This window comes from Catharus ustulatus, chromosome 9 (genome assembly GCF_009819885.2).
Source record: "Catharus ustulatus isolate bCatUst1 chromosome 9, bCatUst1.pri.v2, whole genome shotgun sequence".
NCBI lineage: Eukaryota > Metazoa > Chordata > Aves > Passeriformes > Turdidae > Catharus > Catharus ustulatus.
This window is the reverse complement of record NC_046229.1, coordinates 8,570,930-8,588,910: the sequence shown is the minus strand read 5'-3', so window position 1 is coordinate 8,588,910 and position 17,981 is coordinate 8,570,930. Positions and strand designations below refer to the sequence as shown.

The 17,981-nt window shown below is 46.7% G+C and overlaps 1 protein-coding gene across 2 annotated transcripts in view; it reads right to left on the bottom strand.

Annotated features, from left to right (window-relative positions):
• Positions 1 to 1,306: 1,306 nt before the first annotated feature.
• Positions 1,307 to 17,981, bottom strand: part of BEND5 (BEN domain containing 5) — a 547,523-nt gene continuing 530,848 nt past the window's right edge. For both annotated transcript variants that reach the window (XM_033067189.2, XM_033067188.1), the window contains exons 9-10: positions 11,691 to 11,787; positions 1,307 to 1,463 (exon numbers count right to left, since the gene is read on the bottom strand). In XM_033067189.2, coding sequence (XP_032923080.1) covers positions 1,340 to 1,463; positions 11,691 to 11,787 — 221 coding nt within the window. In that variant the 3' untranslated portion in view covers positions 1,307 to 1,339. The remainder of the gene's footprint in view (positions 1,464 to 11,690; positions 11,788 to 17,981) is intronic.

The following is a 17,981-nucleotide window of genomic DNA, read 5'->3' as shown; positions in this document are numbered from 1 at the left end:
TCATTGAGTCGTGTTTCACTCACTTTTTCACCCTCTGTCTCATTCATCCTTTCCCTCTTTCCTACTGGTTCTTGACACCTTCTCTCTCTCAAGCCACCATTCCAGCCCAGCTCCTGGCAGAACACTGAAGAGAAGCTGTTTCCAAGGCTTCTGATGGGCTGAGAAGCACTTTTAAGCACATTCTCCCTTTCCATCCCCTGGGAGACGTGCAGACTCCACTCTGGGTCACCCTCTTTTTGTCTCCAGTTTGAGAACCAAGGTCAGATGTTTCAGAGAGTCACACACTGCAGGAGACAAGACTGCCTAGTGACAGTGGCTTTGAGCAGAGATTTCACATGCTGTCATGTAATGGGGAGGCACTGAGGTTTTACTTCGGGTTCCTTACACAGTGCTGTTCACCCCTTTCAGCACCACTCCTCTCTCACACTGCCTCAGTCACACATCTCTTGGCAAGTCTGGTCTTCCTAGACCCCAAACAGTTTTTGATGGAGGATCACTGTCCCTGCCTGTTGGACAGGTCTTGCAGCAAGTTTCGTGCTTGCAGCCTGACAGTCCCATTTCTCATATGACCCCACTCCTTGAATGATCTGATAGAAGAGCAAAAAACCCAGCCATGCAGTGGATGATAAACTGCACACTGAGGAGCACCTGCCTGGCTCCCAGAAGCTATTTATCAGGCTCTCTTAATGCAAGCTAACAGGACTAGACATGCAGTAGGCATAAAGGCTTCTAAGCCTGACACTAAAAGGGTGCAGTAGAGGAGCCAGGACTCCCTCATTAGCTCATTGTATGGATTACCCCTTTAAAGAGGGAGAAGGGGACTGCTGGAGGAAGGAGAGGCTTTCTCATTTTAACAAATAGCTTTTCAGCCACCGCAAATGATTTCTGCAAATCTATCAGTTCACTCTTTCTTTTCCCCCCACAGATAGGAGAAAAAAAAAACAAAAAAAAACCCTGAAATTGATTCACCATCTATAAATAAAAAAGAATCAATAGTAAAATTTCTAGCTAATTTCCCTCTCCCCCTTAGCTCCTTGGACTATTTGTTATCTTAGAAATATTTGTCTGGGAAAAAAAAAGGAGAAACATCATCGATTCCTGACTGCGACGTGTTCCTCCACCTTGCCCTACAGCTCTCCTCTCCTCTCCTCTCCTCTCCTCTCCTCTCCTCTCCTCTCCTCTCCTCTCCTCTCCTCTCCTCTCCTCTCCTCTCCTCTCCTCTCCTCTCCTCTCCTCTCCTCTCCTCTCCTCTCCTCTCCTCTCCTCTCCTCTCCTCTCCTCTCCTCTCCTCTCCTCTCCTCTCCTCTCCTCTCCTCTCCTCTCCTCTCCTCTCCTCTCCTCAGTGTTTGGATTCAGACGGGTCCTTCAGCTGTGCCTGGCTCCTCCTGTGTGGTTTTCCTGCGGCGTGGCTGTTCCCTGGGCCCCGCTGGGCAGGACATTTTTGGTGTGGCACGTTGTCCTTCCTGCCAAAGGAAGAGAGAGGACAGGTGTTGTCAGACACGGGGTGTTCCAGCAGCAGGGAAGTGTGTGGGTGTGCTCTGAGGACAAGCCATGTGTGATGTCTCACAGTGAAGTGCATCTGTAAGGAAGGTTTTGGCAGCTCCAGACACTTTAGAGGTGGTTAAAGACCAGCTGGTCCCATCCCTCTCTGGCCAGAGCAGGGTTAGTCCTTCCAGGAGGCTTCAAGGGCTTTGTGCTAGCTCTGAGCCCTGCAAGAGAAGTTCCATCCCTTCTCTTTGTGTGAAGTACTTCCCACTGTTTTCTCCAACTGAGGTTCCTGTACACCTGAAATATTTCCCTTCATTTTTGCTCGTGAACAGCCCTCCTCTCACTGTGAGTATTTCCTTCTGGGGCATGCACCATTCACAGGATGGCTGGCTCCACACATCTGCTCACAGCTGGATTACCCTCACTGCCAGGGGTGTTCACAGCTGGGCCAGAGTCTTTGGGGACAGACTGTGTGGCCAGGGAACACCGAGCACATGATGCCAGTGCTTCCAGCATCCAGAGCAGTGCCTTCAGAGAACCCACAAAGATGTGATACTGCTGCTTCACTGTGCCCATAACTCCAATTACCTAGCATTCATGCCAAATTTCAGTTGTCAGTGTAGTTTGGAGTTTCCAGTGCCCCTTTCAGGCTGCAGCCCCAGCAGAGCTGTGGGAGTTTTATAACTGGCCTCCAAAGGAGCGGGGTTGTGATAAATACAAAGTACTTTTTGCAGTGATGCCCCAGGAGTTCACAGAGTAAGAACTGAGCTTTTCACAACCCAGCACCACAGAACCAGGTCCCCAGCTTCCCACAGCTTGTCTGGTGAAAAGACTTGCTTTGTAACACTTCAGTTCCTGATAAGGAACGGAATAAGTCTCACTACTTTGTTTTCTAGACAAAACACTCCTCTGTGTGTAAGTTTACGGTGTGCATGATGAATTTTTACTTTAAGGAAGAGTAAATCTCTGCTATCAGTTAATTCTGTAACATTTCTGTTCTATTTACTTACAGAGCTGATGAAATCCCACTTTTCTTGTTCCCTTCCCCCTGAGTCACCCCAAGGAATTGGGGTCCCTCTGTAGTGACACAGAGAAACCTGCCTTCCTCTCAAGTGTCTCTACTTTTATTTGCAGAAGGATGTTTTAATACACATTTTTAGAAAGTTGTAATGATGTAGCTGCTGATGGGGCCCAGGGCTAGAGGGCTTTACTTCCACCAGCCCTCCCCACTGTCACAGCTGCCACCAGTTCAGCATTTACTGCATCTCTACAGTTCAATCAGCAACCTAAGGCATGGTGGTATTTTGAAGAGATAAACATTGAGACAAAAATAAATAAATTAGGGCTCTAGGAGGAAGACCTGAAAGGCACAGTGGAGTGAGAACAAGCAGTTTCTCTGGTTGTGTGTATAATTACATTGACGTGTTCCTAGACAACACTGGAGACCCAGACACAGCAGCAGCTGTGAACCAAATGGAGACTCGTGAAAAACATCAGAAAGCCAGCCAGGCAGCCCATCCCTTGCCCTGGGGCTGCATCAGCACTGCCCATGTCACTGCTGACAGCCTTCCTGCCTGCTCCCAGGGCACAGCCAGCTCTGCATGGGCAGGCAGGGCTCAGCCCCATGTCTCTGCACCCACTCCAGTCACTGCAGCAGCACTGCTGAGTGGCATTCCCACGCTCCTCTATGCAAGAGAAGGAAACAATATAATGCAAAATATGCAAAGTGGATAAAAATGGGTCTTAAATTTCCTTTTTCCTCATTTGGTTAACGCAGGAAAAGGAAATCCTGTCATGCCAACAGCACTTATGGTGAGATTTTTAGACACTGGCGTTTTTCAGCCATCCACTGAACTGAAGCATCATGAGAATCAACCACTGCTCACATCAGGTACTTGTGACAAAGTGGTTTTTTTGGACATACAGCCAATTGACAGTCACAATCAAACCACAGCTCTGCTGCATGTTCATCGCACAGACAACAGTTAATCTTGCTGCCATGCAAACTGTTTTGCAAATTGAAATCTCAGAGGCATAGCAATTACAATACCAAATTTATACCACATCTCTCACTCAACTAATTGTACATCCAAAAAATCACCACTTGAATAATCTGAATACATTCACCTTTACAGCTAAAAAAGCCTCCGCTACATGCTTGATCTCAACACAATTTTGAGTTACAGAACCCCATGGGAAAAAAAAATGCCAACCTCTGATTTCAACAGGAAAATTGCTTCTATCTAAATACAGCAGATGCATAATTCACAGTGAGGTCTAACAGCCTGATGTTCCCAGCAAAGCTGATTTTTACTCTGCAAAATTGGGGATGTTGCTACTGCTGCCTGTGGCTCTCCCAGCCCATCTACAGAAGGACAAGCCCTATGTACACCTGTTCTACATGTAGTGTGCACATCCAAAATAACTACCTGGATTTCTAATTGTTAGCAAATCTTAAAGCCTTGAAATGATTTTAGTAGATTTTCAACCTGGGCTGATGTTTTGGATGAGTTGAGGTTTACAGAGCCACCAGTGGAGGCACATCTGTGCTGCTGTGGCATTTTGAGCTCTTTCACACACACATTTCTTGACTTTAGTTTCCATCTCGTGAAGCAAGGCGAGGCGGGGAGATTTGAGCTAGCGACTTTGCAGCTGGTGTATTAAAGAAAGTCAAAAGAGAAGAGAATTGATGTTTAAATTGCAAAGGGAGGTAAAAATAAAGTTATCTAAGCCATGTGAGTGGGATCAAAAATGAGTCATCAAGGCTGGAAAATGGGTAACCTCTGATCCCTGAAACTCAGAAGTCTGGCTGCTGTCGTGGTGCTGCTGATCTAATTTTTACACTTTCCCCTCCATAGAGAGGAGACACGTTTCCATCGTGTCCATCACAGCTAAACAATCAATGCCTGATCAGTCCCAGTGCTTCACTCTCAGGGATGCACAATTAACCAGCACCATGTTTGACACTGCAAGGGGAGTGCAGTATTTTCTGGGAACGCCTGACAAGTTTCAATCGTAAGGAACACAAACCAAATGACACAGCAGATAATGACAGCCAGCACTCTGACAGTTAGATAATGTGCATGCTCCAAAGCAAGGCCAATTAGAAGCAATAAAAACAAATTTGAAATGTTAGAGCAAAGGTCAGAAATTCTCAGCCATTACCACAGGCTTCATTTTTCTTGTTTTCAAGGAGTCAGCAGTGCCTGTCTCCAGTGAGTGAGCATGTAGTTGTTTGCCAGGTGCCCACCCATCCATTACAGCACACTGTGACTGCTGGGCCATACAGACACCCCTAAATGGTGTGTGGAGAATCCCAGCACTACCAGGAAATCTCCTCAGGTCCCTATCCTATGGCTCTGCCCTTCTGATAGACCAGGCAGGTGTTAGAGGGGGTGCATATGTCTCTCCCTCCACCACAGAAGGGATCCTGCCGTCCATCCCTCAGTTCCTGACCTCCCTCCCCAGCTCAGTGCAGCAGGACACACCTGCTTTATGCAGGAGACTGCCCAGAGGCAGGAATAATTAATTTATACCTGGAGCCACACCATGACATAAGAGAAGGAGCCACAATTACAAACAGCTCACGTGGCTCACACACAGCCACCCTTGTGCACCCCGGAGCTGGAAGCTGCACAGAGCATAGGAATGGGTTTTGTCTTAGCTCCTGTCCTCCCATTTCCTTAGGAGCAGCAGGACAAGAATGGATTGCACTCCCCTGATGAGATGTAGCAGAAAATGGCAGTCTCTTGAGCTCGTTCAAGTTACCAGTATGATATTGGGATTAACGTGCTGTGTACATCAGAAATTATCCGTGCCAACCCTCCCTTCACACAGGTCCCTGTCTCTGCTTTCAGAGCAGGAAAATCCCAGGCCAGGGTGATGCATGAAGTAACACAAATGCTATAAATCTGCTTATTGAGCCCTGGCTTCCTCAGAGCCACAAGACCTGGGAAGAAGGAAAGCAGGTGGCTACCTGCAGGCATACCTGTGTGAGGATGCCTGTGAGAGCTAATCTAAATACATTTAGGGTTTAAATGCAAAGCTGATTAGAGAAACCACAGCAAGCTCTTATGTGATATGTTCCTTCAGAGTTTAAGTAGCCATAATTCAATTTATTAATTTAGCTCATTTCCAAAAAAGTAAATTAAGGTGGAGTAAATTAAATTAAAACAGCTGACAGCACCTTCATTTTGAGAGGGATTGTTAATGTGGACCCAGTCTACTTCATACAGTAATGCAGATTATTTTTGCTTGCTAGGCCCCCCATTAGGCATACCAGCTCCCCATCCTGAAGTATTTTTACACTCCCTCTCTTCAGGGAGTCTCCAAGAGCAGGGCCAAGCTGGACATGTATTTGGGTGTTTGCATGTGCTTTAGTGTGCACGTGATTAAATCCAGGGTAAAATCCCTGCAGCTGGCAGCCTTGGTCCCAAGTGTTTGAGAAGCTAATTGTTGTAATGAGGAATTTTGGTGAAGCCTCTGTTGGGTGCTGGCCAAGCACTGCACATCTCTAAACTCTGTAAATGAATCCTTTTCACTGAACCCACGTAAATGTCACTGTTCAAAACTTGGAAGGTGCTTTTTAATGACAGCTACAAGTATCAAGAATTACATAAAACATGCAGACGTGTGTGGGAGCAAGATGACAGATTATAATTTCCGATAGAGAAGGGGGGAAAACCCCCCAAAATTATTTTTCTTAGGCAAAACATATAATTTGTCTTTAAAACTTAGTAGTGTTCCCATTACTAATACAGTTTACAGACTTGGAAATCAAACTGAAAACTGAAGCTGTTTGACTCTTTTCTGTTTTGCTGCCCTCATTCCATTTCCTCCCTACTCTACAAATTGTAAGAGCTTTTGCTGACCTTTCACATTTGGTCTAGAGCATTTTTTCTGTTTATTACACTCTGCTTTCCTCTTAGCTACTGAAAATGGTTGGAGAAAAGACAAGACAATAATTTAAGTTTGGAACAAGTGAGCTGAGGATGGAAACAGCCTCTCAGGAATAGAGCAGGGAGGTGGCTTCACTTCCAGCTCTCACATCAGTCCTGGCCAGGTGAAAGAAAGCACAACCAATCGTAGGTGAAACCTCAAAAATCCTGAGCTTGGAAGTGTAGAGAGGAATTTTTCTGAAACACAGGTAGAGGTGAACTGGGGAGAACATTGCAGACCCAGTGGGGCAGAAGCACTCAGCACATGCCAGAGAGCAGCATAGCCCTGGGATGGTTTCAGAGCCTGTCAGCCCACACAACCTCTGGGCACAGCTGTTCAGTGTCGAGAGGGGGCTCAGAATGAGTTGTCCAGTTGATCTTTGGTCAGACTGTGCCTACACACAAAGACTTTCCCAGTCCCCACCCAGTGTGGTGCCCTGTGAGGATGGTGGGACGTGTGGGCAGACCCAGCCTGTTGGAGACACAGCTGTGCTCTCATACATCATCATTAGAGCTGCAAAGTCAAGCAGCAAAAGGAGGAATTGCCAGAATAAAGGCTGTCAGAGCAATTTTAATTCAACCTCCTGGCAGATATGCCTTCTGATGGGGTCTTTAATTACCTCATCACAGCCTACTTTTTCTTCAGCAAGGCTGCTGCTTTATTCAGGGCACGATGGACAGACAGCAATTAATGAAGGGCCAGTCAATATTTTGTTCTGTCCTTTTTTCATTCAGTGTGTGGCCTTAGGCATTATTTGCCACATGCCATCAAATCCCTGCTCTTACTCATCTTCTCTCTCATGTGTATCAGTGCAGCAACTGTGAGATTCCCACATAGCAAGGAATTTCTTTTCCAACACTCCTGTGAGCAGAGCACCTGGGTTTTACTTACAGGAAAATATGGGGCAGACATGAGCTGCAGAATGCTCCACCAGCAAGGGCCAGGTGGGATTTTTCAGGATACCCACACTGTCTCTGTTCAAAGCACACCTTCCCTAACCTCTGCCAGAGCTGTGTAAACACTCAGGACATCTAGAATTTGAAATTCAGTGTGTCCAGAATAGGAGTAACATGACCTGCTGGCTGTCAGAGAAAAAATGTCAGTGGTCTAAAGAGGGAAGATCTCCTCTGCTGATGCTGTGCTGGAGCAGGGCTCTGTTCCAGCCAGGGAGCCAGAGTGAAAGAACAGAGAAATGCTGATATGGGCAAAGGGATGAGCTTCAGGCAGTGCAAGCTGACTGGCACTTGTGAATTTTTCACCAAAAGTTCTGTTTTTCCACCTTAGTCATTCTGTGTAACAGCTGTACTCTGCTGTCTCCTAATCTCTTACAAATTTTTCACCTTTTACCAGGCTCCTTTCAGAGACGGACATTTCACACTTTCAACCCAAGAAATCTTAACCTTTCCTCTGGCACAAGTAGAAAGAGGTGAGAGCAGGACAGAGACTCAGTAAGAGGAGGAGCTCCCTGTGGCACTGGCAGCATCAAAAGGAGCCCCACTCCAATGTTTTCCAGTGAGTGCCCTGGGAATGGAACTCTCTGGTCACTGAGCAGCTCAGAGAAGGAACAAGAGGAGAGGAAGGGCACTGAACCTTCATTGCTGTCCAACAGCCCCTTTCTGCACTGCTCTGTGCCCACTTAACCCACCCTTAGAGAGCTCTCTTAGTGTCCAGGACAGGCTCTCTGAGCCCCTCTCAAGCACAGCTAAGTAGCAGTGCTCTCTTCTCTGTGCTTCTGCAGGCAGCACAGAGCTCTCCCTTGCCCTGCTAGAAATTCATGGGTCTGCTGGTTTGTCACTCCAAAGAGCATCCAGCATTTTCAGCAAGGCTTTTAATTCATTAGCTCACAGAGAAAAATACTCTAACCTTCTTGCCCTCCTCAGCTGAGTCATTGATGCTTTCCTACCTTGCTGCAGACACATCACCTTCAGGAAAATAATTGCTTAAGATGCTGATAACAGCAGATATTATCTTTGTGAACTGGGTGTTTGTTTGGGATCACAGGTCTGCTGTGAGGACTGCAGGACACACTGGGGTTACTGCTTGAAACCCGACCTTCCTTGACAGGCTGTGGGAAACTCTGTGGTCCCTGGGCTCACTGCAGGGGGAGCTGGGCAGATGCTGGAGGAAACTCAGAGGGAGGGGGCTGAGGGGCTCTGGGAGGAGCTGGATGAGCTGGGCTGGGCTCCAACACTGGAAAAGGTTGCCCAGAGAAGCTGTGGGTTCCCCATCCCTGGAAGTGTTCAAGAACAAGTTGGTTGGGGCTTGGAGCCCCTGGTCTAGTGGAAGGTCCACCATCTAGGGGATGGAATGGATGATCCTTAAAGTCCCTTCCAACACAGACCAGCCTGTGATTCTGTGATATGTTGATCTACAGGTGCATTGGGGCTCCTTTAGGCAAGGACAGGAATTTAACCCCAGGTAGAATTTAACCCCAGGTCCAGCCAACCAGTTGCATTTGCTTAGAGGCACATAATCACATTATACACAGAATACAGATACAGTTATTTCTCTTGACCCTTGAAATAAACTGCATTTTTGGTAGCAGAGGGTGTCTCACCTCCAGGCTCAATCTTGTTCTGTAATCAGAGCTGTTGCATCAGTTGTTGTCTCTTATTTCAGATGATCCTGATGCCATTCCCACTGAGCTGCCTGCATTGCCTGTGCTGTAGGACAGCTGTTCTCTGACAGCCTGACTGCATGGACAAAGCTCTTGTAAAGGTGCCTGAATTTGGGTACCAGCCTTATTTCTAACCCTCCACCTTTCCCATTTTTTCCCTTCTCCAAAACATGGTGATTCCAACATAAATATTTCCTTCCTTCCTGTCAGACGTGCTCTGGAAGTCTTGCAGGTTGTTGCTATTTCCAGGCCTGTCATTCTAACACATTTTGGCTGCACTAATTCCCTCAAACAGAAATTGTTCTGCCTGTCCTAGTCTGGGACAAAGCAGGCAATTAGTTGTCCCTTACACGTTTATTAACTCTGCAGCTTTCTTTCAATGACTATGTGAAATCCAGTAATGTTTTAATATATTTTCATAAACTGTGGGCACAACACGTCCTGTTTCCACTAATAACTGTGCCATATAATTAGTCCTGATTACACAGATATTTAGTATCATTTTACATATTCCAGTCCTTTCCTAGTGCCACTGCCTAGCCAAGGCATATTTAAAGCCACAGCCATCTCCTTTGTGTTTCCCAGCAGTTTGCAAGAATTCCTTTTGGAGAAGATTGCAGTTAACACAGCAGCTTCAAAGAACTATTTCATTTCACTGGGGTACATTGTAGATATGTATATATGTGTGTGTGTATATATATGTGTGTGTGATCAAATATCAGGTGACAGAGCTCAGGATACAAATAGAAGGCATTTATCTACTTAGAGGGAAAAACCAGTATTTGAAATCCATCAGGAAATTAATAACATGAATCTTTAAAAATCTATTCCTTAAACATCTGTTGGCTTAGGGCTCAACATTGACCGTATTTAGGATTTCACTGTGAGGTAGCACCCCCCAAACAAAAGATCCCTCACTGCATTAGGCTCTGGTGGGGGAACAAGAAAAATTTGCTCTGTGCAACCTGATTAGAGATGTGTATCTCTCCCTGCTGGCATGGCTGTCTCTATAGAGATGGACATGGATATTTGATGAGATTAAAATGCTTCAGTTACCACCGTCAGTGGTTCTTTAATTTAAAATGAAGAAAGCAAACAAACATTCCTTTTGATGAGGTAACTGAATGATGCTATGGAAAAGCACTTTGCTGTCAGGTGGTAATTAGGTTCAGTAATCGTTGTGGGTTTTTAGCCTTGGAGGCTGTGGCCCCTGGGAGTCTGAGAGAAATGATACATTCAATTTCTGGAGGAGAGGAAGATGCTGGATGCTTTTCTCTGCTAACCCTGCAGGTCTCAGCAGATAAGAACATTCAGAACTGCAGTGCTGACAATCCTCCTTGAGCCAGCCTAAACTGGGGTGTCAAGATCACAGACAGAAAAGGGAGATGGGCTCAAAGCAGGCCTAACACAGGCAGCCTGGCTCTGACCACATATACAAGGAACTGCCAGAATGGCTGCAATGAGAGGATTTTTAAGGCTGCAGAAGGAACTCCAGCAATTGCTCTCTGGTCTGGGCTGATACTTCTAACAGGAATGTGCTCCTTTGCAAACAAGGAACATGCCCACAGCTACTCTTTCAAGGGAGGAAAAAAGTGGGTAGAAGGAAGGAGAGAATCTCAAGGCTCAGCTATCTCCCTTGCCAATTTGGAATTGCCTTTTCCATTGCAAAATATAAACTGTATTTGGTTGTGCTGAGAGTTGAAACCCAAATGAAACATTCCAGTTGGTCCAAATGCATTTAACTGGAATGTTTCAGTTTGGAGGCATTATTGCTGTTTTCTCAGAACAGAGGCAAATACTGAATATGATGTTTCCTGTGAAACAGGTGCTCTGGCTCCTGCTCTGCTCCCCTCTAAATGTTGTTTCACAGCTTTTCCAGCTCAAGGAATGCTGGTTCTCCATAGACAGTTCAGGGGTATCTGCCCTGCTCCTCACACAAGCTAAGGGGCAGTGGAAGGATGCAGTTGGCCAACACCAGGGGAGGACCAGCAGTCCTGAAGGGAGCCAAGCTTGGGCATCTCAGGCCTTTGCTCACCAGTGCCTCACTTCAGGTCCCCCTTCCCTTTGGATTAACACCCACTGAGCTGGTTGTGAAACTGGAGTAAGGGCTCAGAGCAAGAGGGGATCCCTGCATAAAGTGTCCAGCTGGGCTGGCAGAAGGAACAAGAAGGAACAAGAAGGAACAAGAAGGAACAAGAAGGAACCTGGCAGTGGCTGCCAGCACTGCAGCAGCATCAAGGAGAGGTGGGAACTGCCTCAGCACAGGCTTGCCAGTAACTTCCTGAAGCACTGAAAAAGTTTTCACTTCCAGAATTAAAACTTTGCGAAATAAAAGTGGGTCTGATTCGCTCTCAGGAGATAAATGAAGGGTAAGTCCATTAAAGATACTGGTGTGAGATTGGTGTGCAGCAGACAGAATTCAGGAAAGATATCGATATCTCCAAAATCCTCTGAATATTTTTTCAGACATAAACCAGGTATCTTTCCTGATCATAAATGCTTTATTTCCAAATGGAATTTCAATAAAATAAGCACAGTTAGACTAGCACTTATTATAAAGTCATAATGCAGCAGCACTGAAGTTTAGTCATGAAAGGTATTAAAAAAGCAGCCCAGCTAAAGCAAAAGAAATTGCTTTCTGACCTACCGAGTTTTAGGAGTAGGTGCTAGTGGTCCCTCCACCAAGGAGTTCAGCCTGTAGTAATCCAAGAATGTCCTGGCCACATTTCTTCCAAGCTTCATATCTGTGAGTTTTTAATTAAGGAGCATTTTTAAAAATCATTAATAATAATGTTAATAAAGAGCAGAGTCTAAAGGTAAGTTAGTGCTATTTAATGCAAGAGCAAGTTTTACATCAACCATCCCACAGAACTCAGGCTTCAGGCAAAACTGACTTACTTAGGCAGATAAGGTGGGGGTCATCTTGTTTGCTTCTTGTTTTCACAGGCAGATGCTGCATAAAAACACAGACAGGAGGAAACAATCTCCCTTTCCCCCCACGCCTGGCTGCAGATCCCTGTGGTTCTCATGAAATAATAGACTAGACAAAAGGGGCCCTCCAATTTCCACATTCAGGGAAAATAATTGCCTTAAAATGCTTGGATACAGGCAGTGTTTCTGTATCCAGGATACAAGGTCAGCCATAGCATGGTGTGAACCTGCCATGGACCAGTGTGCTGAGGTTGGGATTAATGCTGGAGCCCTCCACACCTTTAGCTCTGACCCCCAGAGTGTCGTGGGAGAATTCACTGTTCTTTCCCTGTGTTGTGTTCAGGACCTGAAATGGTGATTTTAGCACCAACCTGGAAGGACAGCAGGTTACCTTAACGAGTTCAGCAGTAACTCTGGTGTGTCTTCTCACTAGCCACGATTTCTCCTTCAGCTGACCCCTAAACCCAGCATTAGGCAGGTGCTGCACATCAAAGCTGCCACAGAGACCTCAGGGCCACAGGAACCAGCCCTTCCTGACTGCTCAGCTGCTTACAAACAAGCTGAATAACCTGTGGATTGCACTGGAAAACAATATCCTAGACAACATATCCATGGGCTGAATCTGCTGCTCACGTGAGAAGTCAGCATTAAGTCTGCTTGTCCCAGAGCAGCATCTCCTTATCTGCAGGGTGATGTCCAGCTGGGAGATGTCCAGTGGACTCCACTACCCACAGCTGTGTTGTGGGGGCTGAAGGCTCCTTTATTTGCCTGTTCTGAACTGATGCCTGCCCAGGCTGCAGTAACCACATGGTGCTCCAGGGCACTGCCCCAGAGGATTGTGGTGAGGAGCATTTCAGCTGAGGAGGGTACAAACCCTGGTGAGCCTGAAAAGACCTTTGCAGTCCAGGAAGATAAACCATTGCTGGGTTGTTTTGTGTGCATGTATGCATGTTCTGCTTTATCAATAGTTATCTGCTGATGTTTCCATTCCAGAAGTGCAGCATCCCAGGGGCTTCCAGCAGTGCTGCTGAAGACACTGGCTCCTAAATTAAGCTTTTATTACCCGCCCACTTACATTAGACACATCAAAACAAGTGAGCATGAGACATCAGGTTCACGCATCACTGTGAGATCTCGTCATCGTTTGTTTATTTATTTATTTATAAGGAAGGTCAAGCTGATGTGACAGTCTTTACTCCTGCAAAATTCCAGCCACCAGCTCTGCTAGTGCTGCAGTCTGGTCTCGTGGCTGAGGGTGACTCCTACATTGCTTTTCACTCCAATGATCTTGTCCTGCTTTTCCAGCTCCTCTGCTGTGCCTCGGGATGGTTCCATGGATCTGTCCCTCCTGAGGGTCAGTCCTGACACATTCATTGTAACCCTAATCACAGTCAGTGCCAGCTGAGTGGATCAGCACCAGCTGTGTGGATCAGCACTGCTTGTGTGGATCAGTGCCAGCTGAGTGGATCAGCACCAGCTGTGTGGATCAGTAGCAGTTGTGTGGATCTGTACCAGCTGTGTGGATCAGCACTGGCTGTGAGGATCAGTACCAGCTGTGAGGATCAGTACCAGCTGTGTAGATAAGCACCAGATGTGAGGATCAGTACCAGCTGTGTGGATCATCACCAGCTGTGTGGGTCTGTACCAGCTGTGTGGATCAGCACTGGCTGTGAGGATCAGTACCAGCTGTGAGGATCTGTACCAACTGTTTGGATCAGTACCAACTGTGAGGATCAGTACCAGCTGTGAGGATCTGTACCAGCTGTGAGGATCAGTGCCAGCTGTATGGATCTGTACCAGCTGTGTGGATCTGTACCAGCTGTGAGGATCAGCACCAGCTGTGAGGATCAGTGCCAGCTGTGTGGATCTGTAGCAGCTGTGAGGATCTGTACCAGCTGTGAGGATCAGCACCAGCTGTGAGGATCTGTACCAGCTGTGTGGATCAGTGCCAGCTGTGTGGATCTGTAGCAGCTGTGAGGATCTGTACCAGCTGTGTGGATCAGCACCAGCTGTGAGGATCTGTACCAGCTGTGTGGATCAGTGCCAGCTGTGTGGATCTGTAGCAGCTGTGAGGATCTGTACCAGCTGTGAGGATCTGTACCAGCTGTTCCCCAGCTGTGGCCATGCCCAGGCTCCCCTTGCAGCCTACCAGCACTGCTGGGCAAGACCAGCCCTGCATGCAGGGAGGCTCAAAAAGTTGGAGACAAGCTAAACTTCAGCAATTCAAGGGAGGGCAGTGTTGCTATGAAAGTGTTTTATGATTGTTTCTGGAATTTGGAGATGGCTGGGTGTAGCTTGGTTGCTGCGGATGTGGACTCAAAGCAGTGGCGAAGGTGAAGAGTTCAGAGTAGTCTGAGGAAGCGAGGAAGAAGGGGAGAGGGCTGTCAGACACTTAAGGGATTGAGAAGACAAACATGGCTTGATCTTGTAGTTTCTTTCATTTTCTCGTCACTTTAAAGACATAAAGTGGTAATTGGACTCAGCAAAGTCTCTAGGACATTTTATCAGTGGCAATCTCAGAAATCTCCTCTGTCACAAGTGGCCCTGCTGCCCTTTTTTGTCTCTCTGCATTGCTTTTGTTTGCACAGTGGGAAGCACCTGAGCTGCTGTCCTGGGGGAGGAAGCCCTGGGATGGCAGAAGGTGAAGCTGAGGACGTGTTTCCACCAGCTCCTGCCTTACAACTCTGCCTTAACCCTGACCTGCAGGAATCCAGTTCCACTGCTGAGCCCAGGTCTTAGGAACAGCTTTCCAAAGCTAAGGACAGCTAACCACTGGAATAACCTGCCTTAGCACATTGGGAAATCTCCAGACCAGAGGTCTTCAAGCACAGGTTAAACCCACAGCAGACATGAATGGCATAGGTGTGACTGGTGCTGCATTAAGTTTGGGTAAGGAAACATAAAAGGGCCTCTCAGGCCACTTCACCCCATTTTCCTACAGTTCTGAACATATTTTGCAACCCACTATGTGGGATCTGTTTGCTAAGATTGCCAAGAAAGGTAAGGGCATTCTGCAGAGCATGGATGAACAGAGAGATGGAGAGTATGAAGAAACTGGAAATGCAGTGCCCCATACATCCACAAAAATGTCACAAAATGGGAATAACTTGCAGTCAGCAATGATGAAAAGAGACTCAACCAGCATGGGATAAAAAATGTGCATGTTCTAATGCTAATCTCTCCAGCCATCCTGCCCCCTCTGCTCTGCCTGTCACTTCTGCAAGGGATGAGCAGTTTCTGTCATGGAAATCAGGCACCTGATACATAAAACCAGGAGCAGCAGCACTGGTCTCTCCCTGTGACTGTCCAGCCTGGGCAGGAGCTGGCATGACTCCCTCAGCAAGCGCCGGCAGCACGTGTGTGCAGAACCAGCAGAGGAAAACAAATTAAAGCAATAACATTTGCATTTATCTCTGGTGCACGGAAAGCTCAAACTACACTTTGGCTTACAGTGTATCCTGAGCACGTAAATAACAGCTACTGCAACCCAAACCCACTTCTGCTGGGTGCTTTGGTCGGCTGGTTGGTTTTTAACCAGCTTCCCTTCTGCAATCACATGTGCTGTGTGCCCACAGGAACTCCCTTCCCAGCCTTGACAGAAGGCCATTTCCCAGCTATTCCCATCATGGGAGCCCAGCTCATACAAGACACTCAAAATGTATTTGGGAGATTCATGATGCAAACAGCTGGGTGTATTTTCACCTTCACTACCACCTGCAGCTCCTTCTCATCTCTTTCTCCTCCACAGACTCATTCCTCCACGCTCCGTATTTCTGCCTGGAAGTGGAAAGCAGTGTCCCTCCTGCAAACGCCCTTCTGACAGCACTCACTCTGTGAATGGCATCAGCAGATTTGGGGAGATTTCAGGACAGTCTGTTTATGCACAGCTCTGCCAAATTTCACAGATGTTAAGAGGTTCAAGAATCGTGCTGGTCTCTCTGCAGAACCCCGCACGTTTATGATCCCACCATGCCCCACAGCCCAAAGCTTCCAGCCCTGCTAAGAAAGGAGGACAGAGGAGTGGGGACTCTCACAAGCCATTTCTAGTTTTCAGCTGACACGATTCATTGAGCCTATTGTGAACAGTCTGCTTAAACTCGAGCCTCTGGTAGCGCAGACAGAGCCTTGTTCTGTCTGTGCATGGAGGCAATAAAAATCTCAATTTGGAAACCAGTTAGCAGTACAAGTCATTAGGGGAGGTACTAAATGTTGCTGCTTTAATAGCTCACTGATCCTTTAATAATGTCACTGCTGCAGAGCATGGTGGCACCATTCGCTCGCTTTTGTTTTGCTTTTTGAAATTCAGGGTCATTCCACTTTCAAGTGAGTGGATTATCTCTCTTTCCTCCTTCTGCCAGACACTGCAAACTGCTTTAAATAATTAGAAAAAAGGATGGCTCCTTCAAATTCACCATCTCATTTTCATAAGGTCCAGTGTCATTGCTTTGGAACAGGAAGAGACACTGTGATGGTGGCAAGGATTTGACAAGGGCAAAACAGTTAGCAGCCCCCACTCATCTTTGATAAGTCCTGTGGGGTCTCTGCCAAGCAGATTGGATCTCTGGTTTTATGTCTCATCTAGAGGACGGCACCTCCATCAATTTGAAACACTGCACTGGGTTATTAGCTTATGGAATTCATCCAAGTTTAGTCCTAAGTAGGATTTGAAATGTGACCATTCAGTCCACAGGCACCACTGACCAGACCCACGCAAGTCTTTTGTTTCAGACAAACAGCTTTAAGTTATCCTAAAGACAGACAGAGAGGGAAAAAAAAATGGAAAGGGAGAAAGACAGTAAGGAAAACAAGAACAAAGAGAAAGATGAATCTTTTTAATAGCTCAAATTAAAAACCAGAAGAAGCTCTTTGTTTGACACAACTGAATTTTACAGCAAATCTCAGTCCACCACAACAACGATCCTGTTATTTATGAAAAGAGGGTTATTTTGTTTGGGAGAGTCCCAGATGACTGTGGTCAGCGAGCATACTGTCAGCTTCACACAATCTCAAGAGAAATATGGATGAGGTTTTCTCGTCTGCTTATAACAGCTTCCATCAATGGATCAAACCCCTTTCTGACTCAAACAAGAGCTCTAATGGAAAATGGCATTACAGGGCTTTAAACCACCATGTTATATCATGCCAAGACTGATCAGAGCTAGTCCTCTCTTTCAGCAGAGCTGTTTTCACGAGTTACTTATTTTGTTTCACAGTGCTGACGCTGCTCTCTGATAAACAGATGCTGCTCCAGTCTCATCTCATGGGGGGCCCACTCCAAGCAGAGTGTCACTGGGGCAAAATAGAGACTTGGTGGTGAAGGAGGGTGGGGAGAGGGGTTATTCCAAGGCTTTTCACCAGCATTTTACATGGTGCAAGTCTGGGTGCTGGTAATGCATCCTTCCCTGGGACTTACTCTGGGAAGAAACGTTCCCAATGCTGGCACAGCTGGTTGCATATTTCAAAATCTTTATCAAAGGAGGAAGGCTCTAAAATGGGAGTGTGTGGAGGAGATTGGGCTTTCCACAGCTCCAGTGTAAGAACCAAACTCAATGTGGGAATTGCAGGGGACACCCTCTCATGGTCCTTGGCAGGTCAAAGTCAAGAAATGCATCCAGACCATCCAACCTGAAAATCTATAAATGCCCTGAACTGGCATCCTGGAAATAGCAAAGGGACTTACCCCAAGGAAAGCATTTTCCTTCCCAACAGCCCCAGCTCCTGATCCCAGATGGGACAGATGCTTTTGGAAGCAAAAGGTGACATCATGATGAGCCTTCATTTATTCCTCTTGTGTGTTATCAGGGAGGGAACCAGGCAGAAAGATCCCGGGCCGACTATTTCAGGCTTTCAGGCCCTTTTCCTGAAATGCTTGATTGTGGTGGAAGAAATTACCAAGATGGGAGCTGTGTGCTCTTCTCCCTGAGTAATCAGAGGCCTGTAATTTTCCCTCCTGCTCTGAAAGAGGAGATTGGAGAGCAGGAATCTTGGAGAGCCCTGTTTTATCTCT